This window comes from Schistocerca cancellata, chromosome 8 (genome assembly GCF_023864275.1).
Source record: "Schistocerca cancellata isolate TAMUIC-IGC-003103 chromosome 8, iqSchCanc2.1, whole genome shotgun sequence".
NCBI lineage: Eukaryota > Metazoa > Arthropoda > Insecta > Orthoptera > Acrididae > Schistocerca > Schistocerca cancellata.
This window is the reverse complement of record NC_064633.1, coordinates 224370522-224389562: the sequence shown is the minus strand read 5'-3', so window position 1 is coordinate 224389562 and position 19041 is coordinate 224370522. Positions and strand designations below refer to the sequence as shown.

General features: G+C 43.6%; 1 protein-coding gene across 1 annotated transcript in view; it reads left to right on the top strand.

The window, feature by feature from the left end:
• LOC126095474 (putative methyltransferase NSUN7) overlaps nt 1-19041 on the top strand; it is a 165775-nt gene that overhangs the window by 95411 nt on the left and 51323 nt on the right. The window contains exon 7 of the mRNA XM_049910263.1: nt 17475-17758. Within this exon, the coding sequence (XP_049766220.1) occupies nt 17475-17758 (284 nt within the window). The remainder of the gene's footprint in view (nt 1-17474; nt 17759-19041) is intronic.

Genomic DNA, 19041 nt, shown 5'->3' with positions numbered 1-19041 from the left:
CAAGATGCACTTCTCAACCGTTGTCGATAAAATCGACAGTTAAAAGAAACCGTTGCGGTGAAATACTCTCTACGATTAATAATTTTACGCAGCGTTGTGGCGCAGCGGTAAGCGCTCAGGTTCGTAATCCGAAAGTCACCGGATCGAATCTCGCGCCCTGCAACCTTTTTTTTTAGTATTTGTTTTTTGTCATTCAAATGTGTACACACACACACACACACACACGCACACACACACGCACACACACATATATATATATATATATATATATATATATATATATATAATTCCCGGCAATCAGTTGCAACAATTATGCATATAATAAGTTGTTGAAAGTCGTTTGTCGTGGAAAAACTGGCGACTTCGAACATGATTCATCATTATGTTTTCCGCAAACAAAGTTGTATTTCACAAAAGTTATTAATTGTCTTCATAATGTTAACCATGTATAGTTAACGGAAGACATAGAAACGATATTCCGAAACGAATACGTATAGCGTAAGTCAAACGTTCGAATTAGAATAGAGACCCCACGAACACAAATTTGCTGTGGTAGGTATGAAATATAAACTCCGTTACTCGCTCGTTACACTCGAAAGACAGATGTTGAATGGGCCGAAACGAGCCGCCGCATAACAGCGTAGTTGCCTGCTAACTTCGAAAGCAGGTAGATACGGTCCCTAGCGCAACTTATAACATCGTCGAAAATCAGTGCGGGCGTGAGAGCTTTGGTACAGCCTGTTAAACAAACGGAAAAATGGAGGCGGTACAATTGGAGAGCGATCCGCCTTCACCAACATGCATAAGCAATTCATTAATAGTTTATATATATATATATATATATATATATATATATATATATATATATATATATATATATATATATATTTGAATTGCAAAAAACTAATAATAAAAAAAATTGTATGGCGCGAGATTCGATCCGGCGACCTTCGGATTACAAACCCGAGCGCTTTACCGCTGCGCCACAACGCTGCGTAAGATTTTTAATCGTAGAGAGTATTGCAGCGCAACGGTTTCTTTTAACTGTCGATTTTCTCGACAACGGTTGAGAAGTGCATCTTGGTGCTTTGCCACATTACACCTCTGGCCATGAGCTTTTATTATGCGCAGTATGAATCGAATCTGAATTTCACAATTGGCGGCCTCCCCTTGTCAGCCTTATTTGACAATAACACACATGTAGCAACTAACAGCCGAATCCAAAAACTTCAACTAACGTTGAGAACTTCTAAAGAGTGTGTAGTTTTCTTGCTCAGTAAGAAAGAAACATGCTGACAGGGGTAGTAACATTTTTTGATGTGCTTAATTTTAACTGACGTTGGCGAATTCGCCCATTAGCCAAGTACATTAGGCCGTGTATCTCAGCGGTAAAAGGGTAAGTAGCACGGCCACAGCGCGATCAGAGAGTATGAGAGGGGGAATGTATCATTGCATGTCTTCCAGGACTGACAGCTCACGGTCGTGTGCGACTCGTAACGGTCAATTTCTATGATATAAAAATGGTTCAAATGGCTCTGAGAACTATGGGACTTAACATCTGAGGTCATCAGTCCCCTAGAACTTAGAACTACTTAAACCTAACTAACCTAAGGACATCACACACATCCATGCCCCAGGCAGGATTCGAACCTGCGACCGTAGCGGTCACGCGGTTCCAGACTGAAGCGCCTAGAACCGCTCGGCCACAGCGACCGGCTCTATGATATAAATTTTGATACGGAAGTAACATGGATTCATGAACACGAATTACAGACAGTCATAGTCAAATGTAGCAAGGAACATTACATTAATTAAGGTTATACAACGTAGTGAGTAGAGGGAAACGATATTTAAAACATATGGCAAACGTTTGTGATGGTGTCTCATCTTGCATAAAGCACTTACCTTTAAGCATAGTTAGTTACTAATCAATTGATTTTCCGACAACACACCAACACTTCATGAGCCAAATACAGTGTCACAGCTTTGGGGTCGCTGAGGGTGGCAGCAATCTGAAAAACACACAGTTAAAACGAAGTGTTCCGAATGGTTCCGACTTTTAACGATCAGTACTTGGTGGTCGGCGGCCAACTTATCGCTTATTGGGGGTTCATAATACTAATGTATCTACGTTAGCAACTCATTATATGATCGGTATATGAGCGACCCCACAATGTCAGTATTGGCTCCGGAGCAAAAACGTTTGACGACTACTGATGTAAACTACTTCGAATAAAACATTCCATGTAACTTGTATCCAGTTCTGTCGTCGTCTTGGCGTTCTTTCATAAGGGCAGCATTATTCATAATCCCAACGATAAGTTCGCCTCTTTTGTTTACTTTTTCTTTGTAGACTTCGCCTTTCCATCATCCCCACTGGAAATGGAAATGAGCGTTTGGCGTCATTGACTGGGAGACCCCTTACGGGGCAGGTCCGGCCGCCTTCGTGGAGATCTTATTACATTCGGCACCACATTGGGCGACCTGCGCGCCGGATGGGGATGAAATGATGATGAAAACAACACAACACCCAGTCCCTGAGCGGAGAAAATTCCCGACCCAGCCAGGAATCGAACCCGGTCCCCTTAGGACGGCAGTCTGTCACGCTAACCACTCAGCTATCGGGGCGGACATCATTTCCACTGATAAAATTGTAATGGGGAAACTTCTGGGAACTTGGTGGCTAAGAAACGTGACCATTTCAGGCGATCAGTCTCCTGACGAATGCGAAGTTTAAATTGTGTGTGACCTGAAGATCAGAATGTGCAGGCGCCTCGCCAAGGTGGAAAAACATACCGATCCTTATAGTCAAGCAGAAACCTCTTCCAATAATACTGGAAGCTCGTTTTTAAGAAATACTAGATAACAGATCGCTGCAAGAGGATGCGGTAACACAACAGGCACAATCAACGGATTGTCTGTCATATCAAACCCATGGTTTGTGGTTTTTCCTCGGACCACAGATGTGAGCTAGGGGTGTTGTTGATACCGCCACGAGTGATAATGACGTCATCAGTAAACAGTATTAATATAATTACTCGGCGAGTTGCAATTAGACAGCGGCAAGATTCCAGTCACCTACCTTCATCTCTTTCTCAAAGCCATTGAATCCGCAGTAAATGATAAGAGTGGAGGCCGTGCTTACGTTAACTACCGCCATATTCTTGTGTGTGTAGCTGTGATACGTGTAGAAATTCTTCGTGCGCATGTTTAAGGAGTACCTGCTCCCAACTGAATAACGTGTTCTCCTTCATCCACACTCTTTTCATTTGCACGTTCAGATGAGATATGACTGCAGGGCCCTGAACCAGTCTCACGCACTCCAACGAAAACATGAGCAAACTGTTTTTAATCTGATACTCTGCAGTTAGCAAATCGTCTGCCGTTTCCTCTGCAAGCAGCACCGTTTCCATTACAAAACCAGTACACAAATACCATACAAGCATACTCAGCGTTTGTAATTGCGTGCTGCATGCTTATAGTATACAGAAGAATTGACCAACAAATTATAATCACTGATGAGAAATTCAGCGATTTAAACTGAAGCGCAATTTCACAAATTGAGCTTTACACCAAAAATGATAATCGATAAATATACACATAGCAACTGGAGTACCAAAAATCGAAATCAAAACCTATCTCTGTACCGAGCTGTATCTCTGTAGGCAATAAATAGTGGACACATGTTATATGAAATGTTTTTTTCGAGTTAATATATAGTTAGTTAGCTAGTTACATGTTCCATAGATCATTTGAGCAATTCTTTTATCGGAATAATGTGGAACGAGTTAGTTTGTATATATATATATATATATATATATGATTAGTATTAACATTAACGAACACTTTAATATTTTAGCCTTACTAGAGCAATTACATAAAAACAAGATTTTTAATTTTTAATTTATTTTTTATTTTAATTAGTATTTTTTACTTGTTACCAATATTTAAGAAGACATTCTTCAGTGTAATAGAGGGGATTGCCCATGAAAAGTGATTTTAAATTAGATTTAAAACTTGCTTTGCTCTCTGTCAAACATTTTATACAGTATTATTGCGCAAATGATCAAAGATTTTTGTTGCTGTATATTGAACTCCTCTCTGAGACACTGACAGCTTTAATAAAGGTTAACAACGGTCTTTTTTCTCTCTAGTGTTCTAGGTACGGACATCACTAAAAAAATTGTACCTACGTGGGTTCCATGGGTGAACATCACATACTGCCGGCCGTGTGGCCGTGCGGTTCTAGGCGCTTCAGTCCGGAACCGCGTGACTGCTACGGTCGCAGGTTCGAATCCTGCCTCGGGCATGGATGTGTGTGATGTCTTTAGGTTAGTTAGGTTTCAGTAGTTCTAAGTTCTAGGAGACTGATGACCTCAGATGTTGAGTCCCATAGTGCTCAGAGCCATTTTTGAACATCACATACTGCTCTTACTACCCGCTTTTGTGCAAAGTACTTTTTTCCTAAATGACGAGTTACGCGGAAGTATTCAAGGAGGTTGATTCGTTTGTTCCCAAGATTGGCAATTGTACGAAGAACAAAAGTAGCTGAACTTAATTTTTAAGACGTTCAGTAACATGCTTCTTCCAGTTCAGCCCTCCATGAATATGCACACCCAAATATCTGGAGTATTCTGCCGTATTCCCCGACTCCTGTTCATGTAGTACATAAATTGTTGGCATGACTGTTGTACAGAACTGGATGTAGTGTTTTTTTTTGTTTTTCAAAATTAAGTAAGAGTCCATTGTCAAAGAACTACTTAATAATTCTTAAAATAATGCAATTAACTATATCTCCTGTGTTTTTCTCTCTGATAGGATTTATTATAGCTCTAGTATCGTCTGCAAGAAGTACCAATTCTGCTTACTGAATATTAAGCGGAAGGTCTTTCACATATGCGAAGAATAGGAGTGAACACAAAATTGAACCCTACGGGACTCCCTTTGTGATTTCTCCTCAGTCTGTAAGGTTTTTCACCCTTCCGACATGTTTTGAATTATTCAGCACAACCTTTTGCATTCTGTTCTTTAAGTATGTTGCAAACCAGCTGCGTGTAAAACCATCAGTTCCATAAAATTTGAGTTTTTCTGAGAGAGTAACAAGATCTACACAATCGAACGCCATGGAAAGATCACAAAAAATACTAACTGGAAATACTTTATTATCACCTTCTAAAATATTTACTATTCCTCCTCGAAGTCTATGTATGGTAGTGCTTCATCAAGATGCCTAACTCTTTCGCCTGAAATACACTCCTGGAAATGGAAAAAAGAACACATTGACACCGGTGTGTCAGACCCACCATACTTGCTCCGGTCACTGCGAGAGGGCTGTACAAGCAATGATCACACGCACGGCACAGCGGACACACCAGGAACCGCGGTGTTGGCCGTCGAATGGCGCTAGCTGCGCAGCATTTGTGCACCGCCGCCGTCAGTGTCAGCCAGTTTGCCGTGGCATACGGAGCTCCATCGCAGTCTTTAACACTGGTAGCATGCCGCGACAGCGTGGACGTGAACCGTATGTGCAGTTGACGGACTTTGAGCGAGGGCGTATAGTGGGCATGCGGGAGGCCGGGTGGACGTACCGCCGAATTGCTCAACACGTGGGGCGTGAGGTCTCCACAGTACATCGATGTTGTCGCCATGGGTCGGCGGAAGGTGCACGTGCCCGTCGACCTGGGACCGGACCGCAGCGACGCACGGATGCACGCCAAGACCGTAGGATCCTACGCAGTGCCGTAGGGGACCGCACCGCCACTTCCCAGCAAATTAGGGACACTGTTGCTCCTGGGGTATCGGCGAGGACCATTCGCAACCGTCTCCATGAAGCTGGGCTACGGTCCCGCACACCGTTAGGCCGTCTTCCGCTCACGCCCCAACATGGTGCAGCCCGCCTCCAGTGGTGTCGCGACAGGCGTGAATGGAGGGACGAATGGAGACGTGTCGTCTTCAGCGATGAGAGTCACTTCTGCCTTGGTGCCAATGATGGTCGTATGCGTGTTTGGCGCCGTGCAGGTGAGCGCCACAATCAGGACTGCATACGACCGAGGCACACAGGGCCAACACCCGGCATCATGGTGTGGGGAGCGATCTCCTACACTGGCCGTACACCACTGGTGATCGTCGAGGGGACACTGAATAGTGCACGGTACATCCAAACCGTCATCGAACCCATCGTTCTACCATTCCTAGACCGGCAAGGGAACTTGCTGTTCCAACAGGACAATGCACGTCCGCATGTATCCCGTGCCACCCAACGTGCTCTAGAAGGTGTAAGTCAACTACCCTGGCCAGCAAGATCTCCGGATCTGTCCCCCATTGAGCATGTTTGGGACTGGATGAAGCGTCGTCTCACGCGGTCTGCACGTCCAGCACGAACGCTGGTCCAACTGAGGCGCCAGGTGGAAATGGCATGGCAAGCCGTTCCACAGGACTGCATCCAGCATCTCTACGATCGTCTCCATGGGAGAATAGCAGCCTGCATTGCTGCGAAAGGTGGATATACACTGTACTAGTGCCGACATTGTGCATGCTCTGTTGCCTGTGTCTATGTGCCTGTGGTTCTGTCAGTGTGATCATGTGATGTATCTGACCCCAGTAATGTGTCAATAAAGTTTCCCCTTCCTGGGACAATGAATTCACGGTGTTCTTATTTCAATTTCCAGGAGTGTATGTATATCTTGGCATTTTAGAGATATTGAAAAGTTTGTTTCGACAGATATGGATGATATCACTGGGTTTCTGAGATAACGTAAAAATAATGTTGGTAAGCTTACTAACCTCTTATCTTTCTTTTTAAAACTGACCTATGCTGTATTTTTATTCCAGATCAGCAGATGTTGAGGAGACAAGATCAAAAAATCAACTATTTAATAGATGCAAGAAGAAAGTACTGATGAAAATACATTTAATTTGGAAATCTTGTCTTCTTTTTGGTGTGGTTTGACTATCACACCACACAAAATTTTCTACCACTCTCTATGCAATTCGTTTTCTCAATTCAACAGAATGATTTGCCAAGGATCCTGTGCTTTTAAATCTGTTTGACGCCGTCGATTAGCTTTGAGAAGTATCTGATTTACAAGTAAACTGTACAGAAAACAGTAGATGTCAAAATGTGCTGCTCAGGAGATGCGATCAGTCGCGTGATTGGAAGCAACGAAGGAATGTTACTGTTTAATGTCACGTCGACGACGAGGTCATTAGGGACCGAACACGAGCTCAGATTGGGTAGGTATAGAGAAGGAGATGCCAGTGTCCTTTGCAAGGAACCATTCTGGCATTTGCATTAGCATTTTAGAGAAACCACACAAAACCTAGATATGGGTGACCAGATGTGTATTTGAACCACCATCTTGCACATGCGAGTCTGGCATATTGTCACCGCGCCATCTCGCTTGGCTTTTTGATTCGTCACGGATGGAGGTGCCATTTTGGGTTGTGTAGTCCGTGCGCGGGTGACGTTATAAGTGAACACAGTCCATTTTGATAACCTGGTGGTACCAGTACTGGATGAAACACGCGATGCAGCATGCACAGCGGTACCTGAAGAAAAAACTCACAGTCCGAATTAGACAACTGTGAGGACTTGTATTACTGACTGCAGCAAAAACTGAAGGTTTAGAATCTATTGTAATATTAATATTGTGTAATATTTATTTGGACAGACACGAAAACAAACAATTGAATCAGGGAGCAGACTAGAAAGGAAGGCTTAATTGTGATTGTAATGAAAATGGAATGGAGATGGATGGAACATGTAGCTAGACGAATGGATGATAGGTGGTCGGAGAAATCTTCCAATGCTATCCTGTGTGCAGTGTGAGTTGTATCATATGGCGTGTGTATATGTTTTGGCTTCTAATGTTGTCTTCGTAATGTAGTGGTCACGCCTAAAAACTCAATTAAATTAGTCCTGCTACTGACAATATGCAACCAGGAATAGCACATGAATTAGTTACCCAATTTGTGATAATACGCTAATGTAATGAGGGTCAGTATCTGAAATCTAATTTTAGGAAACGTAGAACAACTGGATACTGACAAGACGTTTTTTTGTAAAAACAACACTTGAAGAAAAAATGCAAATTGGACAGTTATTGAACTAGAATGTTAACTCCTGTTCATAAATCTAAATTTGAAATCGCCAAACTTTTATGTCTTAAGGGGACCACACCCTGCCTATCTAACCCATGTTAATTTAAGCAAGTATTTGACCCATTCTTGAAAAAAACTATTTGATGCAGGACCTTAATAATTTTACTGTATGTTACATGATGCTAATAGAGTCAACTGTACTAAAATCTACTTTATCCGTTTTATGGTTTTTAAGAAATTAAGAAATAGTTTTCTAAATTTATTAATAAAAATATTAAGTTTTTTCTGCAGAAAATATTTTTTTGAACTTCCTGATAGGGGAATATTAATGAATGTAGTACTAGAGGTGGCTTTTTATATTATTCAGAGTCTCTGAAAATTTCATTCATTTATCTATGATAGTTTCGAATATAATGGGGCATATGTACTGAAAATTTTAGTTTGCGGGAAATTGACTTTAAAGAAAAAACTTTTGAAATTTGTTATTTACAGTTAATTAAAACTGTCCTGCTGCACATAATGGCCCTTCTTTGGCCTCTAGCAGGTCTTCCAGCTTCTTTTTCACCTTCCTGGATGTTTGTCTTGCTCTCTTGGCCATATTAGATTCAGACCTGTCTGCATCGGCTATCCTCATTTTATCGCAATGTTGCAGCCTAGTGATCATATTTTCACCAGGATTAATTCCCAGCTTTTTCAGTATCCAACACTTTCCAATATTACCACAACTGAATGTAATAACAGCATCATGAGCTACTAGTTTCATTGTATGCATGCCTACAAATACAGTTTTAGGAAGGCGGTTCCAAATTATGCTACTGAAACATTCATTTGGGTTCTGTCTCTGCCCATGCAGACATTTCCTTAAAAGGTCAGGATGAGCCAAGTCTCTGAAAGTAGGTTTAATTGTTGTAATAACAGCAGCAGGAAGAGAATGCTGGTGAGAATAAGATTCTCCAGTTGCCTGAGCCCTATTATATTTGCACCACGAATTTTCTCCTGACGGATACAATCCATGATATGGCTTATCATCAGTAGAGGACTTATGGAAGAATATGGCCCAAACATCTCTCTTCATTGCCTCCATATTTTCTTTATTTCTCCTAATTGCCTGCCCATAGTATACCTGCAAGTTATCTATAACAACTACTCGCAATCACACTTGAACAAAACTAACCGAGTGTTTGAAAGCGTGTTGTTCACAATCAGCAGAAACAAAAGAATACCGACTGTTGCATTCCAAGGATAGTTAACACACTCGGTAGTAAAAAAAATCCCTAACGTGTAATGTAGGGGATATAAGAATCTCAAATATATGCAGAAAATTGGGTGAGAGAAAAGTGGGCGCGGCACATAAACACACGTCGTAGGAAAATGCTCTTTAAATGTTCGAAAATTTTTTTTTCAGCAAAATCCTTTTCAGAGTACTTAAATAAAACCTTAATCTATCGAAATATGATAAAAACCGAAAATCGATTTTTTTCGACCTGAACCACGGTGTGGTCCCCTTAAATCAATATCGCACCACCGTTTTTTCCTAGAGTAACAGTAAATAGCTGATACTGGTTAGTATCGAAGTTAAGAAAACCCCCGACTCGACTACCATTGATAGTAATGAGCTTTGTGATCAAATCAGAGGAACTCCACACATTTACTGTTAACGATTCCCTTTCTGCCGAGCCGTGGTGCGTATACACCGAATTCAGCGCTGGGAAGGGCAATTCCGCAGTGCCGATGTGCTCAGTGCTGAAGGCCGTCGTACAGACGAAGTGCGTTCCGTAGCTGTAAACTGTGACCACAGAGGACGTCAAATGGTGTCTGCAAATTCCTAGCATCAGTACAATGCCTGACACGAACCGAGGAGTTCAGCTTGCTCATAAGCGAGGAACAGAGACTAGATTCAAGTGTGCGGTCGAAAATAAGGTCTTCGTAATGTCAAAAAATATATCGCCTCAACCACTTGCTTATAGTGTAAAACACTAAGATTGACGCGTTTCGGAAGTCAAGCTTCCATCATCACAATAATAAAAAGTAAAAGAACCTGTTAAAACTCGCTAAAATGGAACATGCACCAGGCACAATAAAAGTGATAATAAAATTAAAACATCGTGGCTACTTCCCTTGTTGCAGCCGTGTCTTCCAAGATGCATCTCCACATAGTCGTCAAAATATAAAAAAACTCTAAAATGGTGTCGCCTATGGTGTTCAACATCTAACCACATGGTTCTCTCCTCTATCGTCGTAAACTGCCCGTGTGTCTTCGTTGATACCACACACCACGTAGCCAAACACTGAAACGGGAGTGAGCTCACGCGCAAGTAAACAAGGAAGTCACAGAGATGTCTATACAAGCAGATAACGTATACATGTTCCAAGGACCTCATGAAATGATGGTATCCTGCGAATTGCTAAAAATGTAATTACTAAAAGAAACCAGTGAAATGTTTGAAAAAGTTATTTGTATCACGTTAGCTGTTCATTCAGTGTGTTCTGATTATCCACGCTATGTATCGTAATTTCCAGCTGTTCTCGTAGATCCAGCCTTTTGCCTTTGTCCTGTCTATGTAAAATAACGAGATCCTGATCTGTTCCCAAAATGGGGTGTCCCGTTTCCCAAATATGCGTGGCTACAGCTGACTTTTCGAAATTATTAAGCCGGAAAGCATCGCTATGTTTTTTTTAACGTACTTTAAAGGACCTACCAGTTTGGCCTACATAGCTTGCCTTGCACGTGTTACACTGAATTTTACAGACCCCAGCTCTCTCATATTTATCTCTTTCCTGCTGTAAATTATTTCATGCGGTCCTTGGAACATGTATACGTTATCTGCTTGTATAGACATCTCTGTGACTTCCTTGTTTACTTGCGCGTGAGCTCACTCGCGTTTCAGTGTCGTGTTTGGCTACGTGCTGTGTGGTATCAACGAAGACGCACGGACGGTTTACGACGATAGAGGAGAGAACCATGTGGTTAGATGTTGAACACCATAGGCGACACCATTTTAGAGTTTTTTTATATTTTGACGACTATGTGGAGATGCACCTTGGAAGACATGGCTGCAATAAGGGAAGTAGCCACGATGTTTTAATTTTATTGTGCCTGGTGCATGTTCCATTTTAGCGAGTTTTAACAGATTCTTTTACTTTTTATTATTGTGATGATGGAAGCTTGACTTCCGAAACGCGTTTATCTTAGTGTTTTACACTATAAACAAGTGGTTGAGCCGATATATTTTTTAACATTGACATTCACAACCACGACCTCTTATCCAATATGGATAAAATCGAAGTGTTCGTAATGCCTTAGTCTCCACAAAGAAGCACAGATTCGTTTCTCTGCTGACAGAGAAACGTATGATGCCGCTCCTAGTGGCGATATAAGCACTTTGTCAAATGTGATAGTAAGACTGCTCACTGGAGCCATCCAAGCAATATCACAGAACGATATCCAACGAGTTTTCTCCTCTTGACACCAGCCAGAGTGTCCTTCTGCCGCAAAGTGCCCAGTTTAGAGCAAACCTCGCCTTGTTAGTGTGCACTCTCCGCACCCGCTACAAACAGAATGCTTTTCGTTCTACAAGGCATGAAGCTGTCAGAATACGCCTTGGCGTCTGGCATGAGAACTTTTGTGACCATTAGCTCGAATCTGCGGCAGGTATTCCTCACTGCTACAAAGGCTTAAGGCGGCGCTTGTAAGCTACTACCTCTGTGATCTTAAGCTTTCAGCATCGCCTCGCCCCACCTCTTTCTTACAAGGGAACCTCCCCATCGCACCCCCCTCAGATGTAGTTATAAGTTGGCACAGTGGATAGGCCTTGAAAAACTGAACACAGATCAATCGAGAAAACAGGAAGAAGTTGAGTGGAACTATGAAAAAAATAAGCAAAATATACGAACTGAGTAGTTCATGCGCAAGGTATGCAATATCAAGGAGAATCTGAACTCAGGCGCGCCGGGGTCCCGTAGTTAGCGTGAGCAGCTGCGGAACGAAAGGTCTTTGGTTCAAGTCTCCCTCGAGTGAAAATTTTAATTTTTATTTTCAGATTATTATCTGTCCGTCCGTCCATCCGATGCGAGGTAACTGCGCCGTAGTATGGAGACGCTACACCTAAACAAACATCGAAACACACGACGTCAGTCGACTACAGCGCACGGAAGAGAGTATTCCTGCTAACGAGGCTACCTGGCTGACAGTTGACTGTTCGCTACTTTGGACGAGAGTGAATTAAATACGTGAGATGTATTCCGTGGGCAATATAATTGTCTGAAAATAAAAAATTAAAATTTTCACTCTAGGGAAGACTTGAACCAAGGACTTCGTGCTCCTAACCTGCTCACGCTAACCACCGGACCACGGCACTCCTGACCTCATGTCATTCTTGATGTTACATATCCTGCATATGGACTACTCAGTTTGTATATTTTGCTTATTTTTTTCATAGTTCCACACAACGTCTTCCTGTTTTCTCGATTGATCTGTGTTCAGTTTTTCAAGGCCTATCCACTGTGCCAGGTTATAACTACATCTGAGGCGGGTGCGAAGGGGAGGTTCCCTTGTTAGCAACAGTACGGCTGCCACGAGGCGCCTGTTCCATCAGATGGCTGTCCCAGGCAGTAAACGCTGCCGTTGTCCTGTTGCTTTCAGGGCCACGAAAACTGGCCTGCCCCAGGCTCTCAGTCCACGTCGCTTTCGACGACCGTGGAGACCCTCGTTCTCCCTGCTGTCACAACCGGCGCGAAATTATATCTTCAAAGCATGTAACTGTATAGACATGTTAGTTTGAGGTTGCCCAGTATCAACCAATAGATGATTAATAATTCGATAACCCCACCTAAAAATGTGATCTTATGCAAAATGAACATGAAATATGAATTGTCAAAATTATTCACGTATGGTGGTAAATGGCTGATACTGACTATCGAGATTCTTGCTCATTGATAAGGTGGAGAAACGCAGGATGTTTTCCATCTCAGATACTCGTATTAAGGAACAATTTTTTCCTTACTTGTTGGAATTACTGACATATTGTCTATATTAGTTTTTAATGCTGATTATGAAAATTACTTCTGTTCTGTTTGTTCCGCCATATCAGTATTTTTCAAAAAGTCCAAAAATTTTAGAGAATGTCTATATCTTACAAATTATTGTTTTTAGGCACGTACTGAAAATAGTACCAACAGTTGTCTCCCAGCAACTTTGTGAGTACTCTATACATTGAAGTTTTAAACTTTCTCGTTTTTGGTTTCCTTGCAGAATCTTCATCTTTACTGCCCCTCCTTGACATTCAACAATTGTTGATCATCATACATTCACTCCATGTTTCCTGGTATCTCTTCTCCAGCTCTTTAGCATCCTGGTGGTGGTGTTGTCCATGATCTTTACTGTAATGTCCAATATTTTCTGGTAAGTAATCAATATGTGACTGCAGCAAACGTGCTTTTTCGCTTATACTGCAACTCCACACGTTGACATTTGTGAACACGGTATTGTCAATTTTCTTGTAATTTGTATCTTTTTTAATTTCCTAGAATGTTTTCAGTAACATATATGATGACAGTTCATGCATCATCTTCCCTAACATCTACATAATTCTGAATGCATTTGTGAATCTAAATACCAACAAAAAATCCAGATTCAGTTTTTCTTGACTGATGAAGGGACGTTTCATAGGAAGGTACTTAAAGCAGTAACCACCTTGTGTAAGAGCCCTTACAACCTGCTTCATCATGCCCACACTGACATTTAGTGGTGGAAGCAATATTTTCTGTGACGTACAAGTAGTTCACGCAAGATCTAATGAGTTCTACATACGACAATCTCCGATTGGGCGCTACTGTTACATTCCTACGCCTTTGCTTTGCCTGGCTACCCCACTCACATAAAAAGCAGGACATTCTCGTCTGCTCATCTTGCTTTCCTAATAAATTTCCTTCAGCTAAAAATAAAATATACTTGATTCCAATATTTAAAGACTGTATTTGCTGGAGGAACCGTTTTGAAATAAGTTATTTAAATACTCATATTTATTTTCAGTAATCTACGAGGGTCACTCAATAATTAAAGAGACAAATTGGTCTGGGGAAAAACCTGCGAGTAGGGCAAGTTTGGTACTTTTATGGCTTTAAGTTGGCATCACTGTAATGAGCCCTGATCAGCTGATGTATCAACATTGTTTTGCTTATAACCACAAAAATACATTTCAAAATAGAGAGTTCGTTTGAAACGTCCACATTAGTTGAACAACGTTCTGGCATTCGATTTTTACTTGCTGAAGGCGAGAAACCAGTGAATATATACTGTAGAATGTCTAAAGTTTATGGTGAAGGTTGTATGAATCGTGCAAATTTTTACATGTGGGTAGAGCAGTTCAAAAATGGTCGCGACTCAGTGACTGACGAACACCATTCTGGCCGACCAGTCATAGATTCAACTCCCTCACTTGAAAGTCGAATTGATGACATTATTCGTGCCGACTGCCGTGTTACTGTGGAAATGATAGTTGATAAGTTTCAAGTTAGTGCTGGTACAGCTCATAACGTTATCTGCAACGAGTTGAAGTACTGCGAAACATGTGCAAGATGGGTCCCAAAGGAGTTGACGCGGCTGCCCAAGGAAACAAGGTTGAGAGTGTGCACAGAGCTAAAGGAACGTTGTGAAAGAGAAGGTGAGCACATCTTCAACAAAATTTTAACTTGTGATGGAACTTGGGTTCACTGTTATGAGCCAGAATCAAAAAGACAGAGCATAGAGTGATTATCTCGAAGAGCAGCGTAAAATGAACAGCCAATACTACTCGGATTTGCTTTTAATCTATACTCATGCTCGTAAATTAAGGATAGTGCTGATACTTAGTGAAACAACGCTCTGGTGGGCGGATTGCGGGTTTAAACCACCTCAGGGTATGACCATACGGTGCATTTGACCTGCGGTCGTTGCACGGTGGCGCTGGCAGAAGTCTACATAAGCAGAAGTGTGTTGGTGCATGTCAGAGTACGGTGCTGCGGGTAAGTGTGCAGACGTTTCCAGACGTGCTAATGGTGACTGTGTGTTGAAAATGGCTCAAAGAACACATATTGATTACATTATGAGGAGTAGAATACTAGGGCGACTAAAGGCTGGTCAAACACAGCAGGTCGTAGCACGGGCCATCCGTGTGCCACAAAGTGTGACCTCAAGATTATGGCAACGATTCCAGCAGACAGGAAACGTGTCGAGTCGCTACAGTACGGGACGTCCACAGTGTACAACACCACAAGAAGACCGATATCTACCATCAATGTCCGCAGACGGCCACGGAGTACTGCAGGTAGCCTTGCTCGGGATCTTACCGCAGCCACTGGAACAGTTGTCTCCAGACACAGTCTACAGACGACTGAACAAACATGGTTTACTCGCCGGGAGACCTGCAAGATGCATTCCACTGCCCCCTGGTCACAGGAGAGCCCGTAAAGCCTCGTGTCAAGAATACGGTACGTGGTCATTGGAACATTGGTCCCAGGTTATGTTCACGGAACAGTGATTCTCGCCGGGTTTTCATCTGGCGTGAACCAGGAACCAGATATCAACCCCTTAATGTCCTTGAAAGGGACCTGTATGGAGGTCGTGGTTTGGTGATGTGGGGTGGGATTATGATTGGTGCACGTACACCCCTGCATGTCTTTGACAGAGGAACTGCAACAGGTCAGGTGTGTTGGTACGTCATTTTGCACCAGTATGTCCGCCTTTTCACGAGGTGCAGTGGATCCCACTTTCCTCCTGATGGATGATAACACACGGCTCCACCGAGCTACCATCGTGGAACAGTACCTTGAAACAGAAGATATCAGGCGAGTGGAGTGGCCTGCCTGTTCTCCAGACCTGAACCCCATCGAGCACGTCTGGCATGCTCTCGGTCGACTTACCGCTGCACGTCTTCAAACCCCTACGACACTTCAGGAACTCCGACAGGCACTGGTGCAAGAATGGGAGGCTGTACCCCAGCAGCTGCTCGACCACCTGATCCAGAGTATGCCAACCCGTTGTTCGGCCTGTGTACGTGTACACGGTGATCATATCCCATATCGATGTCGTGGTACATGCGCAGGAAACAGTGAGGTTTTGTAGCACATGTGTTTCGGGACAGTTTTCTCAACTTATCACCAACACCCTGGACTTACAGATCTGTGTCGTGTGTGTTCCCTATGTGCCTATGCTATTAGCGCCAGTTTTGTGTAGTGCCACGTTGGGTGGCATCACATTCTGCAATTATCCTTAATTTATGAGCATGAGTGTAGGTGAAGCCAGCCATGAGAGAGCGACGTCGTGGATCTCAGAGGAGAGGTGTGATTCTTCAGCAAGACAACGCACGTCCTCATATTGCTCAACTAGCCGGCCAGAGTGGCCGAGCGGTTCTAGGCGCTTCAGTCTGGAACCATGCGACCGCTACGGTCGCAGGTTCGAATCCTGCCTCGGGCATGGGTGTGTGTGATGTCCTTAGGTTCGTTAGGTTTAAGTAGTTCTAAGTTCTAGGGGACTGATGACCTCAGCTGTTAAGTCCCATAGTGCTCAGAGCCATTTGAACCATTTTGCTCAACTAACCCGTGAAACCATCGAAAAAATGGGCTGGGAAGTACTGCTCCATCCCCCTTACAGTACTGATTTAGCACCTAGTGACTTCCATTTGTTTGGTGCACTGAAGGAGGCATTACGTGGGAAGAGGTTCCAGGACAACGAGGGCGTGAAAAAGTTTGTGGAAAATTGGTTCAAACATGAAGATAAAGAGTTCTTTGCAGCCGGAATAAAAAAGCTTGTAGCCCGTTGGAACAAGTGCATAAGTGTTCAAGAGGATTATGTTGAGAAGTAGAAAAAGTATTGAAACTTCCTGGTAGATTAAAACTGTGTGCCGGACCGAGATTCGAACTCAGGACCTTTGACTTTCGCGGGCAAGTGCTCTACCAACTGAGCTACCCAAGCACGACTCACGACCCGCACTCATAGCTTTACTTCTGCTAGTATCTCGTCTCCTACCTTCCAAACTTTACAGAAGCTCTCCTGCGAAACTTGCAGAACTAGCACTCCTGAAAGAAAGGATATTGCGGAGACATGACTTAGCCACAGCCTGGGAGGTGTTTCCAGGATGAGATTTTCACTCTGCAGCGGAGTGTGCGCTGATATGAAACTTCCTGGCAGGTTAAAACTGTGTGCTGGACCGAGACTCGAACTCGGGACCTTTGCCTTTCGTGGGCAAGTGCTCTACCAACTGAGCTACCCAAGCACGACCCACGCCCCGTCCTCAGTAAAAGTATTGGTTTGTTTTTACTAGACCAATTTGTCTCTTTAATTACTGAATGACCCGTGTAATACCTGGCAGAGTTTTGTAATAAATGTCGGGTGTTAGTAAATTTGTCAGGCGACAGCGCAGCGCTGACGGCGTCAGAGGAGATGTGGTCGGCGAGCGGCGACGAGGGCCCGCTGTCGTCGGTGGTGGCGGTGCTGGCGACGCCGCCCAGCACGTACTCCGGCGTCGCCGACCCGGTGGAGCTGGCGTGCTCGCGCGGCGGCGACCTCTCCGTGCTGCAGCTGCTCACAGACAGCGACGCGGGATCCGCCGCCAGGGGGCGCGTCGCCGCCATCCTCGACGAGCAGCGACAGACGCTGCTGCGCGCCATGTCGCGGCCACAGGTAGGAAGCTTCAGGGCCGAGTCGTTCCTTGCTGCTAAAGACACGCCAGCTTCACCAGAAGATAAAGATACAAAATAGACACATCTTAACTGACAACCGGGAGAAACAGTGACATCATCCTCCTCTCTATTTATTGAGAAGGAGCCTTTCCCTTAGCTCGCGACTGACTCTAAGCACTATGGGACCGGCAGCAACTTTGTGTGAATGCTCCGAAAGGCTAATCATTTGCATATCACAGCATCTTCTTCCTGTCGGTTCGATTTCGCGTCTGTAGCACGTCATCTTCGTGGTGTAGCAATTTTAATGGCCAGTAGTCTACTTCAACCTAACTAACTTAAGGACATCACACACATCCCTGCCCGAGGCGGGATTCGAAGCTGCGACCATAGCTGCAGAGCGGTTCCGGACTGAAGAGCCTAGAACCGCTCGGCCGCAGCGGTCGGCTCAGTCCGCTACTGTAAACCCACACTTTTCTTACAGCGTCTTTTCGTACAAGTAGCATAATAAATCTGCTAGTGAAGAGATGCCTATCCCTAACACGGTTTATGTGACAACAGTGCATTTGAATGAAATGATAATTAAATCAAGACCCTAAGCTGCCGACATGCGTTGATATACATCAACGGGGGCAGTTGAAAATGTGTGCTCCGACCGGGACTCGAACCCGGGGTCCCCTGCTAACATGGAAGACGTTGTAGCCATCTGCTTTTTTATTATCACATTGACTTGGTATTTTCATGAAAATCAGACAACCATAGTCAAATCATCATTTAATATCAGCTGCAAAAAGAAAATCAACAAATTAGTTGAAGCACAAACAATTATTAAATTCTGAACGGGAAGACTAACCTATTATCCCACCCTTCTTGTCAATTTCTGAGCCACCGAGGACACAGAGGACAATGTGTCTGCAGGGATTTATCCCTTGCACGCTCCCCGTGCGACCCACATTACCAGCTTAATGTCCACAGACTACATTCGTAGTGCTCCTGCCCATTACACTCATCACTCGCGGATATGTCCGAAAGAACAGATACCATCTTCATATATTCATGCAGTGCATTAGAATCGTAAGCGGCCGCCTACACAGCTCGTTCATGAGCAACAACGGAGCTCTTGCTACTAATTCACTTCGGTACAGTAGGATCTCAAAAGCTGACGACCTGATGCTGAAGCAAGTATACTGTTTGGCCGAAGGCTTCTAGTATTTAGCGATTTATGCCGACCGAAGACTTGCACTGGAGCCAGATCTTCTGGTGTTCCCGAGTTTCTGCTGGAACGAT